Source organism: Myodes glareolus, chromosome 15, assembly GCF_982192425.1.
Source record: "Myodes glareolus chromosome 15, mMyoGla1.1, whole genome shotgun sequence".
NCBI classification, from domain to species: Eukaryota; Metazoa; Chordata; class Mammalia; order Rodentia; family Cricetidae; genus Myodes; species Myodes glareolus.
Window position 1 is genome coordinate 27,711,939 of NC_142040.1, and position 16,975 is coordinate 27,728,913.

General features: G+C 45.6%; 1 protein-coding gene across 3 annotated transcripts in view; it reads left to right on the forward strand.

The window, feature by feature from the left end:
* The window catches only part of Naip (baculoviral IAP repeat-containing protein 1e), a 34,983-nt gene extending 22,637 nt beyond the window's left edge, over positions 1-12,346 (forward strand). For all 3 annotated transcript variants that reach the window (XM_087896827.1, XM_087896829.1, XM_087896828.1), the window contains 5 exons: positions 8-175; positions 2,085-2,237; positions 2,533-2,619; positions 6,591-6,755; positions 10,356-12,346. In XM_087896827.1, the coding sequence (XP_087752953.1) occupies positions 8-175; positions 2,085-2,237; positions 2,533-2,619; positions 6,591-6,755; positions 10,356-10,720 (938 nt within the window). In that variant the 3' untranslated portion in view covers positions 10,721-12,346. The remainder of the gene's footprint in view (positions 1-7; positions 176-2,084; positions 2,238-2,532; positions 2,620-6,590; positions 6,756-10,355) is intronic.
* The last annotated feature ends 4,629 nt before the right edge of the window (positions 12,347-16,975 follow it).

Consider the following 16,975-nt stretch of genomic DNA (forward strand, 5'->3'; position numbering starts at 1 on the left):
TTTCCAGATCAACTCTTCGCTAACTTGGACAAATTCTTGAGCCTGAAGGAACTGTCAGTAAGACTAGATGGCATTCCAGATGTGCTTTCCGTCATCCCTGGAGATTTCCCAAACCTCTACCACATGGAGAAGTTATCCATCGAAACTTTTGCAGAGTCTGACATCTCCAAACTGGGTAAGGATGGTGCCTGGATCTCCCAGGTCGTGGGTCAGCTGGAAAAGCCACTTGGCTGATAATTGTTAGAATCATTAAATCATCAGTAGTTAAAACTGTGGGTCACACAGCATGACCCGTGTCCTGGGGAAGGTGCAGGAACAGCGCTCTTCCTCAGGAAGAGGGCAGACATTCATTTGTAACCCTGAGTTCTTGACAGGACTGTGACTGCCCTGAGCTCTTCACAAATGCTAACCCACTCTTCATCCCCCTGTGTGAGAGAAAGCCCTGTCGCTGTTGACGCTGTGCGTCTGGGGAAATGAAGGCACAGAGAACGATGTTAAGTGACTGGCTCAAGTTTACTCAGCTAAGCTAGTGTGTGTTCAGGCCATTGTTTTGTAGCCACAGCCATTTAGCCATGCTAAACCTGATGCTTTTCTGTGTCCTCACTCAGGGAGGCATAACCTTCCCTTCTCTTCTTCCTCCATCTTTACTGAGCCCCGTGTCCCTGACACTTGGGCTTTTTTTCCTCTTCTGCTGAAGCCCCGCTCCCGACCTGGGACTGTGCAGTTACTTTCAGATGTGTCCCGACCTCCTCTGCTGAGCAGAACAGATTAACTCAAACAGCACGATTTTCCCCACTTCCTCTTCTTTATCTTCCTCTCCAAATTTATCTGTAGAGTCCTTTGATTTTGGTTTTAAGTTGTTGGTATATTACCACTTACACATTTACCTGCAGAGAGAGAAGAAAATCCTATTGGTAGCTATCTGAACCCTTTCCCCACTTCTCCCTAGCCGAACCTCATGGTTGATGGACAGCTATGCAGCCCTGTTTCTGAAATACATCAGTTAGTAAAAGCTTTAAAGTATGATAAGCCACTTGATTTGGGGAACACTGAGGACTAAGAAAATATAAATCTGGAACTTACATGCAATAGATCACCGAGGGGTGTCACACCCGTAACCCTAGCATGTGAGAAGCTAAAGGCGAGACTTACCCCAAATTCAAAATCTTTGAGCTACACTATAAGACTCTGCCTCAAAAAACAAAAATAAACCAACAAAATAGTTTGAGGGGTGCATTAGCAAGTACATACACAAATAAATACATATAATAAAATTATTTTTAAAGAAAAATTAAACTTGAAAAATTTAAGTTTCAGAATTATCGTTTTATGTTACTTTGTATAGAATTCTTATTACATAGATGCAGTATACAAATACAGGGACATGAGAGTTAAAAGCTGAAGGTGGATTTACCAAGTCGTTGGTTTTTTGTCTTAATTTTTTTTGGTGCTATAATTATATAATTTCTGCTCATCCTTTCTCCAGCCCCTCCCATGTCTTCCTAGTCAGTCTCAGATTCATGACTACTGTGTGTGTGTGTGTGTGTGTGTGTGTGTGAGTGTGTGTGTATGTGTATGTGTGTGTGAGTGTGTGTGTGTGTGTATGTGTGTGTGTGTGTGTATGAGAGAGGGGGGCACTATTTCCAGGTCTGATCTACTTTGATTCCTTCAAGCACTGTGTCAGAAGTGTGGTGTTCTCAGCACTAGGGTCTGACCTTCAGGCTCTGGGAGTAAACCAAGAACAACAATGGGTGTTTGATTGGCTGGGGAATCTCTTGGAACCTCTGACCAAAAACTTGGAAGAAGTTTTCTGTGTTTGGTATTGAGGTTAATGTTAGTCTATGGTAAGCCCTTATTTGAATTTTGAGAGGAGAAAACTGACCCAGAGAGGGCCAGGAACTTGCCCAGGTCATCTGCTCGCTAGTCAGCTGCTGAAGATGAGCACACGCCCACCGTGGCCTGAGCGCTGGATCACTGCATCGCTGCCTGTTTAATTGGTGTGGCTGGGATTATGGATTGAGAAACCAGTTTTGATAGGAATTTGTAACCTTCTCTAATTTCTGAAAATCCTTCATCTTTTCCAGTTAAATTGATTCAGAACTCTCCAAATCTTCATGTTTTCCAACTAGAATGTGATTTCTTTTCAACTTGTGAGTCTCTCATGGCTGCACTTGCTTCCTGCAAGAAACTCAGAGAGATTGAGTTTACTGGACGATGCTTTGAAACCATGCCATTTGGTAAGAACGATACAGTGTTGACTTCAGATGCTCATGTGTACAAAGTCGTTACATACTCTAGAATTCAAATGCAACTGATGTCAGAGAAACTGTCACAGCACTGACTTCAGTGAGGTTTTCCCAGCAGTGAAGTGATCTGTGTCTGCAATGTAAACATTCCCTGTGCTTAGTCATAGTAATTCAATAGGAATATCCTATCACCTTCATCACTTTTGAGATACTCTTATTTCAACAGTTTTCCTCCATGTCACAGGAAACGTATCTGAACTAACTCAAATTATTTTCCCTTTCCTAGTCACTATTTTGCCAAATTTTGTTTCTCTGAAGATATTGAATCTTAAACGCCAACAACTTCCAGATAAAGAAGCATCAGAAAAGTTTGGTAAGTTTATAAAACAGTGTTTCTTTATTCTTTACCTCTTTCTCTTCCCCTCCCCCTCCTTTGCAGCCTCTTCCCCTTCTCCTTCCCCTCTCCATTTCTCCAATCAGCCCACAACAAAGCAAGCTGTGAATGGCTGTCCCTTGACTATTGGTTAGGGATACTGTTGCTGTGATAAACACCAGGAGCAAAAGCAGCTTGGGGGAGAAAGGGTTTGGTTCAGCTCACAACTCTCCAGGTCACACGCCATCACTGAGGGAAGTCAGGACAGAAACTGGAGGCAGGAAGTGAAGCCAAGGGCTGCTTCTGCCTGGCTTTTTCCTCATGGCTGGCTCACCCTGCTTCTTATAGCACCATGACCACCTGATCAAGGGTGGCACTACACACAGTGAGCTGGTCCCTCCCACATCAATCATCAATCAAGAAAATGCACCCCAGGCTGGCCCACAAGACAATCTGGTGGAGGCGTTTTTATCATGTGGGGCTCATCTTCCAAACTGACTCTAGCTTGTGTCGAGCTGACATCAAACAGCCAAGGACAACATCCTTAGTGACTGGTTCCAGGACTGGTGCCGCTGTCAACATTAGAAGAAGCTTAGCCAATGATATAAGTCCATGCTATAAGATGGTGTTGTGTTTACATATGACCCTGCATCACCCACATACTCCACATCATCTCTAGACTGTCTGTGATGCCCAGTACAATATAAGTGCTATATAAACAATATTGTGTGGCTCAAGGAATATGACAAGTGGGAAATGTCTGTATATATTCAGCATGGACATAATTTTAAAAATATTTCAAGTCTGGTAAAATGGCTCAGAGCATTAACAAAAGCTTGAAGCCAAGCCTGAAGCCCTGAGGGCTTTGTCCTTTTATCCCTAGGACATGGATATTGGAAGGAGAGAACTCACTTAGGCATGTAGTCTTCTGACCTCCACCCATAGTCTGTGAAATACAACACACATGAACACACCCACACACATGCATACACCCCCATACAACTAATTAAATGTAATAAAAAATTCAATCTGTGATTAGTGGAATCTGCCGATACAGAGGGTCAGCTGTACCAGCCGTGCTGGTCCTTAGAAGGACACCATAGTGATGCTCAGTATCACCCCAGATGCCATCACTGTGAGTCCCACACATCCTCACACTTGATCCCTTTAAATGCAATGTTCTCAGATTCACTGTCTTCTTAGGAGAGAATTCGGCCATGATAGCATTGTGCCAATTCATCTGTCCCTCATTCACTGCAGATATGCTGTGTCCTTTTTGTTTCAATGGTTTTTGGAAAATAGATTAAAAACTCCTATTTAAGGTTATGAAAACATTATAGTATGACTCAGAATTAACAACATGATACTAAGTATAAGAAGAGTTTAAGTACTTTGACTAAAGAACTGGTAGTGGAAATAATGGACTGTCATGGGAAACACTCCAAGAGGCTAAATAAAGGACAGAAGAGAATGCAGATACAGGACACAGAGCTGGGCCTACACAATGTCTCTCAGACAGAAAGGGAGTCTGAGGTTCTTCTTGCTACTTTCTCTTCTGTTTCTGTAGAGACAACATGTGTGTGTGTGTGTGTGTGTGTGTGTGTCTGCATGCTCAAACTCACATGTCCCTGCACCTGTGTTTTGTTTGTGGGGACGTTGGATGGGTAAGTCGGTGTGCTCAAGTAGCAGGGACAGGATCAGGCACCAGGACGACTAGCGTGTATCACACAGTATTGTGCAATCAGACATGGAGTATAATGAGAGCCAGGTCTCCTCACTACTGAAGAAAGAATTTACAAGCACTGCAAGGGAGGGTGGGGCAGACAGACGACTCAGCTGGTACATGTGTCATGTGAAGTCCACGGACCAAAGTTAGATCCCTGGGGCTCACGTGGTGGAAGGAGAGAAGCAGCTCCTGTAAGTTGTCCTTTGACCCCACAGTGCTCTGTGACACGTGGGTGCCCATCCACCAAACGCAAACCTGACATAAGTAAATGAATATAAACAGAAAAGGGACGGGGAGGATGAGCACCCCAGGGAAAGGCCACACCCCAGGGTGCACCAGACCAGTCAGGAGGCAAGTGTACAGATTCCTGTGCCCAGTCTGAGAGCTGCCCCCATCTCATTCCCTCCTTTTTAAAGTTAATTATTAAATTTTAAAACATTTGTTCTTGTTTTGTGTGCACGAATATTGCATTGTGGATGTCTGTGCACCATATATGTGCCTGGTGGCCGCAGAAGGCAGAAGAGGGTTTTAGATCCACCGAAACCTGATGGCTGTCAGCCTCCATGTGGGTGCTGGGCATTAACTGTTCCTGAGACCTCTGCAAAGCAATAGGTGGTGTTACCAGCTGAGCCATCTCCTCTGTCCCATATATTCTCCCTTTGAAATAAATTAGTGTGTACAAGTGTGACAAAGCAAACTAAAGAAGCTTTGCTTACAAGGCTCTGCCCATGCATCAGATTGGGAAGCAAAATAAATGTCAGAAAGAGAAAGAAAGGCAAATCAGAAACCTTGGCGTGGACTCACAGTGTTTTGTCTGCATTATTGTGTGTGCTTGTGTGGATCCATGCTGTGACATGTGCATGACAATCAGAGAACAACATGTGGGAATCATCTTCTCTTCCCACCATGTAGACTCCTGGAATTAAACTCAGGTTGTCAGGCAGCCTGCAAATGCCTGTACCCACTGACCTGTTCCACCTGCTCGGACCCGTACACACGGAGAATTCTAAATACGCTTGCAGCCATCTGTATCTTCTGTTGGATGCACACGTGTTCCTCAGCGCTGTCAATTGAGAGACCGGAAAGCATGGTTGTACTAATGAACACACGTGCTCCAATGTTCATTCTTTTTAAAGCTTTGGAACAGTTTTCTGAACATAGACCACGTACGATTTCTTTCAGTGGGGAGATATCTTAAGTAACACACTCAAGCATGATCATCTAGAAGCTGAGAGAGTTAGCAAATGCCTGTGATCCCAGCACTGGGAGGATGAGGCAGGAGAATGACAAGGAGTTCTAGCCATTCTGGACTACAGCCTGAGATTCTGTCTCAAGACTGCCAAGATACCCCAATCAACTGGCCCCATTTCATGTTACTATTTCATGTGCATACTAATATAACCACTGGCAGGTGATACACATTGAGATTGAAATTTTAGATCCTTCTTACTAGTTTGAACAGATGTGACAAGAACAAGACCCATAGCTGACTTTTCATGGCTGGCTAGATTGTGGTACTGCCAATGCATCTTGCTTTGCTTTCAGATGATCAAGGAGGCAAAACAAGGCTCATTTTGTGTGTATGTGTGTGTGTGTGTGTGTGTGTGTCTACTGCCATGACATCCAGCATGCTAGACAAACCTGAGTCAACTGCCTAAATCTCTGGACTTGATTTCTAAATGTTACCTTTTCTAAAGGAACCAAGGATTGTGAAGAAATATTTTATTCCATAACTGGGATGGAAAAAAATCAAAGATTAATCTGGAATATTACTTCATGCCAGAAAGTCTTCTAATCAGTTTCTGTGAGGTCACAGAAGTAGAGACTCAGTGATCATGTTATCCACAGAGTATTCACTAAGGAGAATTGGATGAGGGATGGAAGACTGTCAGAGTAGTGGACCATGCGTTAGTGAGGGGGGTGGATGTCCTCAGAGTGACGGCAGGAGGCAGATGGCAGGGGAGGGGGCTGAAGACACTGTGCAGCTAGGAGAGTGACCTGCAGTGGAGGCTGCAATTAAGAAGAGAGAGCAGAAGAGAGACAGCCTGGACTGTGCTGAGAGACAGGTTAGGGAGGATGGAGGAGCCAGCTGTAGGGAGCGGCAGGGACAGCTGTGTGCTGACCCCTTCTCCTTTCCTTGAGAGGAAGTGACCAGGAGGGCAGGGCTCCTAGACTGCAGATGTCCAGGTCATAGCTGCTCGTGATGGGACAGCTGCTGAGGATGGCTGTGTGGTGTCTCCCACAGCCCAGGCTCTGGGTTCTCTCAGGGACCTGGAGGAACTGCTCCTTCCCACTGGGGACGGGATCCAGCAAGTGGCCAGACTGATTGTCCAGCAGTGTCTGCAGCTTCAGCATCTCCGAGTTCTTGTCTTTCACCACACCTTGGATGACGACAGTGTGATGGAAATCGGTGAGTTTCCCTCCGGGAAAGGGTTCCCCTGTGTGGAAGCAGCGGCACCATTCTTCTCTGCCTCACAGCCCCACCTATCCCTTTCCTGCCTAGTTATTGGCCATTCAGTTCGTTATTAAACCAATCAGGTGTTTTAAGCAGGCAAAGTAACACATCTTCAGAGTTAAACAAATAAAACATAAAAGATTGCAACACATCTTTGCATCATTAAGCAAATATTCCACAGAATAAATGAATGTAACACATCTTAAATTAATATCCCACAACACCAGAGTATGTTTATTTCACTGTGTGTCATTATTCTATTATTCAACCATGTCTGCACTCTGTGTATCCATTCAGTGGACACTTGAGTTGTTCCTAGCATTGGTTTCTGTGGATGCTTCTAAGAACATTGTCATACAATGTATGTGTTTAGTCATTTCTAGGGGTGGAATTTCTGAGTTACCTCACACAGATTGATTAAAACCACATTGTTGGCTAGATGTGTCACATCCTATAATTCAGCACTTGGGAAGCTCAAGAGTTCAAGGATTTTCTAGTTTAAGGCTGAGTTCCATGAGACGGTGAGCACAAATAAATAAGCCAAGGAGCCAACCTGTCCATGGTGCTGTATCCGTTTTCTCCCTCCCCAGAGGTTGCTTCACATTCTGGCTGCAGTAGACACTTACAGTTAGACACTGATGATTCTCGTGGGTAAGAAAACCCAAAGCTTTATTTGAGGAGTATCTTCCAGATTGGCCAGCACCTGAAAGAAAAAGACAGAAGAGAGGAAAAAGAAATTGTCACTCCTTTCTGAGATGGGTTTCAGAAATTCAGGCAGTCCCCGCCAAACCTAATGGAGGCTTAGCTGGTAGGCAATGCTCTAGGGGCTGGGAATTCTGGGAAGAAGAGCGCATTATCTTAAGCTGACCCTATCCTCCTAGGGGTGGTCTCCTAGCCAGGTCTCTTACCAGCCCCACATGATTAACCCTCAAAGGAGGAGGTTATGACATGGTTCCACCTGATGTAGGTTCCATTCTTCATGCCATAATTAATCCCAGAGGGTGTGTTTAAATCTCCAGCTATGGGACTGGAGATGTAGCTAGCTTAGCAGGACTCAGTTAGATTGTGTGAGGTCCTGAGTTCAATCCCAACTACCACAAAAAGTCAATCAATCAGTCAGTCAGTCAATCAGTCATACTCTGCCACTTTATCTACCTTCCTTATAGTTCTAGTTTCTCTTTAAATTTTCAAGTTGGCAGAATAGTCCTTGTAGAGTGGTCAGTCTCCTACTTTGTGGTATCCCAGTGCTCTGTACTTGTGGTGGACCTCCTGCCTTACCTTCAGTTCCTGTATATTAATGTGGGTCTAGTATCCTTTTATGTCTTTTACTTTTCCCCTTCCTAGGCCTCACCATTTAAGGTATTTCTCTTGTACAGTTAGCTGGTTAGGTTTTAACAGTCAAATCTATGCAGGAAGAAGTAGTGTATGAGTTCAGTCCCAGCACTGGAGAGGAAGGCGGATCTCTGTGTATCAGGGCAGCCTGGTCTACACAGCGTGTTCTAGGCTACTCAGGGAAGCATAGTGAGACCCTGTCTCAAAACAAAACAAAATAATTTAGCCTGGAAGTGATTATGTCTGGAATCCCAGTACTGGGGAGGTTGAGGAAAGAGTTCAAGGTCAGCCTGGGCTGCAAGAGACCCTGTGTCCAAAATAGCAACAATAACTAGGCGGATGTGTGTGTGCACACATGTGTGCACGTGTACGTGTGTGCATGTGCACGTGTGTGTGTAGGACTTCTGACCTTTTCACAACAGTTACATTTTCTCTCCTGAAGATCTGCACAGCATTGAGTTCTCTAACTTTCTCTTGTTCAGTGTAAATTGTGATGAACTTTCACTCCTTTCCTGAATGTTAGGTTAAACTTTTCTAGCAATTGAGTCTCACATAGATTTGGGAATCTTAATCCCTGGTCCTCTCAAACTCAAGAGCAGATCCCTTTTCCTCTGGGAACCCAGCACTGGTTGCCTGACACACGTGGGAGGAACACAGTAAATATCTGTTAACCAAATATGAAACACTTACTTTTGGAGCTGGGCATATGGCCCAGCAGTTAAGAGCACCGGCTGCTCTGGTGGAGGACTTGGGTTTGAGTCTCAGCACCCATGCAGCTGCTGCTCACAGCCACCTGTAACTCCAGCTCCAGGGATCTGTCACCCTCGTCTGACCTCTGTGGACAACAGGCGTGTTCGTGGTGCCCTTAATATAGGGTGCAGGCAAAGCACCCATAAACATCAAATAAGATTTTTTTGTTTTTGTTTTTGCGAGACAGTTTTCTCTGTGTAACCCTGGCTAGCCAGGAACTTGCCTTGTAGACCAGGCTGGCCTTGAACTCAGAGTTTCACGTGCCTCTGCCTCCTGAGTGCTAGGATTAAAGGTGTGTGCCACCATATCCTGGCCTTGAAATAGAAATTTTTAAAGATGCATACCTTACTAAGACTTTGGAAAACATTTGTTTATTTATTTACTGAGGCAGAGACAGATAGACAGAGAGAGACAGAGACAGGGAGAGAGAGAGAGAGAGAGAGAGAGAGAGAGAGAGAGAGAGAGAGAGAGAGAGAGAGAATGTGCTGTGGCAGGTATATAGAAGTCAGATTTCTTGGTTCTCTGCTACAGTGTGGAGTCCACGGATCAAACTCAGGTCATCAGTTTGCCCAGAAGGTACTTTACCTGCTGGACGGCTGACAGGTCACTCCTGGACAGTGTTTAAATTCCCAGCTAGGAGACAGAACTTACACACCATAGAATCAGATAGGTGTGCAGTGCAATATGGAGAATAAAGGAAACCGGGGACAACAGGTCATGAATGGGGTGGCCCAAGCTTTCCTCTAGTCCTTCTGGAATAGTCTTCATTCAGGGAGTGGGGAATAGCTTCTGACTACCACAGAGGATCCCTATTCAGGACACAGTGGAAACACTTTCTCAGGTCCTCTGTCTTTAAATCAAGCTTCTACTTGATTCTGGGTGAAATCTTCCCTAACTTTCCCATATTGGGGGGAAGTGGGTAGCACTTTTAGCTGGACTAGATCTTCACTCCAGAGGCTCAGATTCATGGTAACTGAGAACTCACCATGTGTCTGGCTCTATTTCCTTCAGAGCCCGTGCTCTCAGTGACCAGAGAGTCCTTCCTGGGCACTGGTGGAAGGCACAGAAGTAGCCAGTGAGAGGACAGCTTTTAGGACTGTCACCTTCCCTTCTCTGCAGAAAGGAGACGCTGTTGGCACAGTTTCTCAGTCCCCTATGCTGTAGCCTGTTCCATAGCCGTGCCCTGCCCTGACATATGTCCTCTGTGAGACCAGAAGAGAAGTCCGCATTGCCCTGGCAGCCAAAGCTCTGTGCTCAGCTTCCCGAGTTCTGCTTCCTCCAAACTGCTTGTAATTTGACCAGGTGGTTCCTTGTCAACCAAACAGGTCTTTAGTGCTTTCTAAGGACAGTCTCTAAGACATCATGTTCAGAATGTCCCACTTTTGTCATCATGGGTGTGGGAGTGGTACCTATAACGTGTCACCATTATTGAAGTCCTTAGGATTATGTTTTCATGAATGTTTTGTTTTCCAGCCAAGGGAGCAACCAGTGGAGGTTTCCAGAAACTTGAGAACTTAGATCTTTCAATGAATCACAAGATCACAGAGGAAGGGTACAGAAATTTCTTTCAAACCCTGGACAACCTACCAAACTTGCAGGTACTGAACATTTGCAGGAGTATCCCAGAATGCATCCAAGTTCAGGCCGCCACTGTCAAGGCTCTGAGTCAGTGTGTGTCCCGACTGCCCAGCCTCACCAGGCTGGAGATGCTCAGTTGGCTCCTGGATGAAGAGGACCTGAGGGTGATCAATGCTGTGAAGGAAAGGCACCCTCAGTCCAAACGCTTGACTGTCCTCTGGAAATGGATAGTGCCCTTCTCTCCTGTCATCCAGAAATAGAAGACCTTTACAGAGATGCTCTTCGGTGTTCAGAGAGGTTCTGTACAGTCACCAGCCTCAGTGTAGCCATGCTTGCTCAAACCATCTCCTATCCATGGCCAATGTGAGGAAGACATTGGGCTTAGAGAGAAGTGCTGTTGTTCCAGAGGCTTTGGAGGGTTTTACATGTATTGTAATGGCCTTAAGTTTTTCTTTCTTTTTCCTTTCTGTCGTTTTGAGACAGGGTTTAACTAAGTAGCTTTCAATGGCCTGGACTGAGGTGATGTCCATGGATCCTGCTACCACTGAGGGCTCTTCAGATACCCAGGATCTGACCAGCCACCTGGACATGTTGGTATCAGAAGGCCATGTTGCCATCAGGGCCGTACTGATCTGGGTGGCCTGTGCTACCACCGGGTCCATGGTGGTGTCTGGCTCAAGATGCTGCCAAGGGCCATGTCTGGGTCCATGGTCCTGCTATAGTTGGGGTCTGTGATGATATCCATTGCCCAAAGGAACCACACCTGCGGAAATCTGAGGGCTGCACTGAACTAGCCCCACCCTCCACCGACCCTGGGATGGATGGTCCCGCATGTAGCTGGGCACTGCAGCAGGAGAGATGGCCCCTCCTCTCAGCACAGGCATGCATCTCACCTGGGCAGTATACTAGAGCAGAACAGATTGTTGGGGATGCAGGTGAGCTGACGCTGAGGGCATGAGAGCAGGAGAGCCAACCCAACCCCGTCCCTGACTGTCATGTGTTGGCATGTGTGAGTGAAAGATGACCTTACCCCTCTGCCTTTTGCTCCCTGCGAGAGAGCTGACCCCAGGGTCCCAAGAGTGGGAGAACTAGCCCTGCCCCTCCCCAGATACAGCACACAGGAGAGCTGATCACACCCCCATGCCCCTTGCAGAAGTCAGAGCGAGTCACCTGGGCAAAACAGTAGAACTGGCCCTGGTGGTGTCCCTGTGAGTGGGTCGGGTCTGGGAACCTAAGGGCAGTAGAACGGGCAGCACCCGTTCCTGCAGGATGCATTGGGTGAGCTAGCTAAGGCAATGCTGGAGAGCTCACCTGGGTAGTGGAGATGAGGTAAAGTTGGCAGAGTAATCACCCCTGCTACCAGACTAAGAACCAGGGATATGAGTTAGCCCACCCCAACATCCACTGTTCTATGAGTTGTTGGAGCATGTGAAGGGGACAGACCTACATATCCAAAACTACAGGATCCCCGCAACACAGAACAACAGGATGTCCAAGAAGAGCCCCAGGGAGAACCCATTATTGACAGTGTAGCAAAAGCCAGAGACCTCAAACCAGACCAATGATTCAGAGCAAGGAACTCTTAAAAGTGAAGATGAATTGACTGAAAATCACTGGGCCACACCACAGCTTCCATGACAAGATTCTTCTCCCTTTTTTTTTTTTTTTTTTTTTGGTTTTTGGGGAAGGTTGCATGGGGAGAGGGCAGAAGCGAGGGCATTGGAAGATAAGTAGGATCAGGATGCATATTGTGTAACCCACAGAGAATAAACGGAAGTTGAGGAAAACACTTGAAAAAAAAAAGATTTTAAATAAACCAGTAAATCCAACCAACCAAACAATGAAGCAACAAATAAATAAATAAATAAACAAACAAACAAATAAAATGTACAATCAATGCAATGTCGGCAGGGTTTACAATCCCAACACCTATATTAACATTAAAAGCTCACCTAAAGGAAAAACAAAACAAAACAAACAAACAAAAACGGAAGTCCAGAAGACCAATTTTCTTGGAAGAGTTTTTCACCTGTAAATGATTTTCATTTGAATCCTCCCCTCCAAGCTTTAGCTCCCCCATACCACCATAGCAGTTCTTTCCACATCACCAGCGACCTCCATGTTGGTACAGTCAGTGTTTGGGTTGCAGCCTTCATCCTGCCTGTCCTGTCACCAGCATTTGAGCTAAGGATGTGTCCCGCCCAATCTGTGAAGCCCACGCTCCGATTCAGGTGCGCCCTTCCCAAACTGAGCTCACGAGAATGGATAAATATCCTAGGGGTTGAACAGACACACACAGAGAGACCAGGCTCATTCACCAAAGGAGTAAATGGCAGCTTTATTAAGCACAAGGCGGGTATATATACTAGGAGGCAGAAGGACAAGAGCCCCCTTCCATCCGGAACAGGGAAAGAGGGTGCCAGGTGCCCGGCGCCACCAGCCAGAGAGCAGCTGCGGTGTCAGATGTATAGGGCGCCATGGTGGAAACCTTGCCATAACAAAAGAGGGCCAAGCTCTCTCTAAGCAAATCCAAGCCAGTGCAGTGAGCAGAGAAGCCAGGAAGTCAGAGGAAAATCGGCCCTGCATAGCACCTCGAGCAAAGGGGAAAAATCCCGGGTACCAACAGGGATGGGCTCCTCACTGGTCTCTAGGAAACACCTGCTTCATCTGCCCTTAGGGCATCTCTCCTGGTTTACCCTCAGAGAGCTCCACTCAGCCCTCTGCTGTTTCTCCTCTAACCACTGGGGTCTGAGTTCCCCTGACTGTGTAAGTGCACTTCCTGGAAGACCTCATCCAGCTGAATGGCTTTACATTCTCAGTCTGTACCTCCCCATTTCCAACTCTAAACAAGACACAGGCCCCAAACACTGTTCCTATCCTGTTGAGTCTACAGAGTTGCACAAAGATGGGGGACAGACCACCAAAGTCTATGAAACCAGAAGCAAACTCTATTCCAGTAAAAAATAAAAAAATAAAAAAATAAAAATAAAAAAAATCTCCATAGGGCACAAAAGGCTTATCAGCTAGCTGAGACCACAGCCAGAGATGAACTTGTAAGGCTATGGCAAAGGACAGTTTCTGAACTTCCCCTTCTTATAGCAAGAAGCAACAAGCATTAGACATAAACAAAGGAATTTTTACAATCTCGAGGTAAAACTCAGATACAAATTGCATTTTCTTACAATTTTCATTTACAGAGATTTTCAGCTAAACTAGTGTTTGTGATTAGTCCATTGTTTTTTCCTGGTGCTCCCTGATGGTGTTTATCAAAGCTCTGCACTTCCCCTGGTACTGCCAGCTTCACATACCAGGAAAGGCTATGGAAAAATGCACAACAAAAGAGTCAGGTAGAACCCATCATTTAAAAGTTAACTCAGTGCACATCCATTGCTGGTCATGAGTGGTGAGATGGAGGGTTATCTAAAAGTTGACCCCAGTTTGCAGAGGCCATTTCAGTCTTGCAGACAGAGCTATCAGTTGAAAAGCACAGTAACCCACTGTTAATAGTTAATCCTTAAGCTGCTGAGAAAGCTGCTGACAGCCTGCTCCCATTCCCCTGTTCTTTATTCATTCTTATTTCTGGAATCTACATTTCTATATTCTTATTCTCAGACTCTCCAATCCAGCTCTTCCCAATGGGCGTTTCCATTTTCACATCCACTGGAGCTGGAGAAAACCTTGACTGCCCACATATTTGAAGAAAAAAAAAGGATTTTTCCTCCTTTTGCAGCTCTCAACTGCTCATAGCTCTTCAGTAAGGAATGGGGCCTGGAGAAAACTTCATTTACCCATGAGAGAATTTTGACTGGGTTGATCGTGTGTCCATCTTGTGCAGTTAACCACAGCTGGTGTGAGTCATGGGTGCAATGGTCACGTCAGGCCCAGCAATTTTCACTCCACAGCTCTCCTCCCCGTCATTTCTGTCACCTTCTTTCTGCCTCCTCTCCACATCCTTCCTGAGCCTTGGTAGCACAGGGGAAGGCACTGGGAAGGACGTCCCATTCAGGGCTCAGTACTCAGTCTCTTACTGGGATGACTGATCTGACTGTCTTACACCATAAGATCAAAAATTTGGCAGTTGTTCAGTCTCCAAGGCTGGGTGTCTCAGCAGCCCCAGTCTGGCCCTGGAGACCTGGAGGGTCCTGGAGAGCTGCTGCTCTTCAGGCTACATTTTAATCATGAAGAACTTGGCTCTCATACCAGTGAAGGAATGCCACGGTGGCAACAGGATAGATGAACTTGCCAGAGAGAGTGAGGACCCAAACGAAAGGCAGCTTCCTTCTTCCATGTTCTTTTATCTTGGGCTGCCAACAGAGAGTACTGCCCCCCTTACAATGAGTCTTTCTGCTTCCCATAACCTGATCAAGAAAATCCTTCACAGAATAGCCCAGAGCTTGCATTTTGTTTAATTCCAGATGTAGTCAAGTTGAGATCCAAGATAATCCATCCCGCTGTGGTTTGAGTGTTCCACAAAGGGTCCTGTTGAAATGAAAACCTGATGCAAGATTTGAGGAGTGGGAACTTTCTTGTGTTTTGAGGTGGGATCTATGTGAGGTGATTAGAATAAATTCATTAAAAGCCCATTGGATCCTGGTGGCTTCCTAGGATAAATCAGAAACAGTCCAAGTGTACAGACACATGATCAGTAAAATCATTTTAGAAAATTAAAAAGAAAACAAGGAGGAGAGTGTGGGAGGAGGTTTCCACACACAGACATTAGGGGAGGACGCTGTGTCTGGTGATGCTGTGGTCTGAATGTGAAAAGTCTCCTATGAGCAGCTCGTGTGTTTGAGCATTTGGTTCCCTGCTAGGTTGTTATTTCATATGATTTTGGAACCTTTCAGAGGCAGAGCCTGGTGGAAGAAGTGGGTCACTAAGGACAGGCCTTGAGAGTGGTACTATAGCCTGGTGCTACTTCCCCTTTGTTGTCTCTGCTTCCTTGCACTGCTTCCAGCTCCTGACACCAAGTCTCCTGTGCCACGGTGGAAATGTATCTTCAAACTGTAAGCCACAACAAACCGCAACTTCTGTGAGCTTCTTTTGTCTCGGTGTTTTATGCCAGCAACTGAAAGAGTAAGCCGAGGTTGTGCTAGTGAGAATGAAAGCAGCTAAGCAGAGCCACGGGCTGCCAAGTCTTAGCCAGTTTCTTCTAAAGGGAAGGAGCAGGATGCTAGAGTTGGGCAATTGAGTTGGGCAATTGAGTTGGGCAATTGAGTTGGGTAAGAACGTGACCTCTGTCCCGTAATCACTAAGGAGACTATAAGGGGGTGGGATGCTCTCCAGAGATAACAGTAAAAATCATTAGTCACAGAGTCGAGTGTGCTGAGGACTGATGGAACTCCAGAGGGACCACTGCAGTACATTTCACACGCTAGAGACAAGGTTCTTTTTCTCTTAAGAATAGTCAAATGTAGCATTGACCGCACTAGGGAAACCCCTCCTAGATATTGTCCTGTGAGAGAGTATGTGGTCTGAAAAGATTTAACTTGACCAGGTGTAGCGGCACGTGCTTGTCATCTGACCACTCATTAGACAGAATGATGTCTGCTTTGAGGCTAACATGGGCTGTAGAGCAAAACTCTGTATCCCAAACAAATGTGGTAAAAAGTCTAATTCCAAATTGAATGGTGTAGATAAAACATTTCATGAAGGAGCCAAGACTAACTCTACCCAAATGTGGGTTTGATATTCTTTTGAGAAGACTAAAATGTATAGATTAGTCATGTGCTTATACAAAAGTGTTCATAATCTTGTCTTTAAAACTTTTTGTTAACTTCATATCTGAGTACTGTATTTATAGCACTTCCTCCCTCCCCCTCTCATCCTACCAAACTCCTCAAATTCATGACCCTTTCTTTAATTCTTTCTTTCTCGCGCTCTCTCTCTCTCTCTTCCCCCCCCTCTCTCTCTCTCACACACACACACATACACATACACAAACACACCCTCTCAAGTCCATTTAGTGTTGATATCATGTGTTTATGGTTAGGGCTGTCCACTTGGAATCGGATCACCTATCAGAGGCTTGTCCACCAATGAAGAGCAATTCTCCCGCTCTCAGCAGCTACTCATCACCTGTCTTCTTATAGAAGTGGGGCCTGGTCCTGCTGCATTCTCAGAGTTCTCTTACATTGCTTTACGAACCACATGTGCTAAACTGTTAAAAGCCACAGTTGGAATGTCTCATATCTTGCAACACCAAAAGAATCACTGAAAATATTCGCTTTCTACTTCACTCTTGGTTCTGTCTCTCTCTCTCTCTCTCTCTCTCTCTCTCTCTCTCTCTCTGTGTGTGTGTGTGTGTGTGTGTGTGTGTATGTACATGTGTAAAACATGCATGAAACTATTTTATGATTTTTTCTTTTTTCTTTTTATTTATTTATTTATAAAAATTTCCACTTCTGCCCGTCCTCCCAATACCCTCCAACTCCCCCACTCCCTCTCCTCCTCCCTCTCCAGTCCTAAGAGCAGTCAGGGTTTCCTGCCCTGTGGGAAGTTCAAGTTCCTCCCCCCTC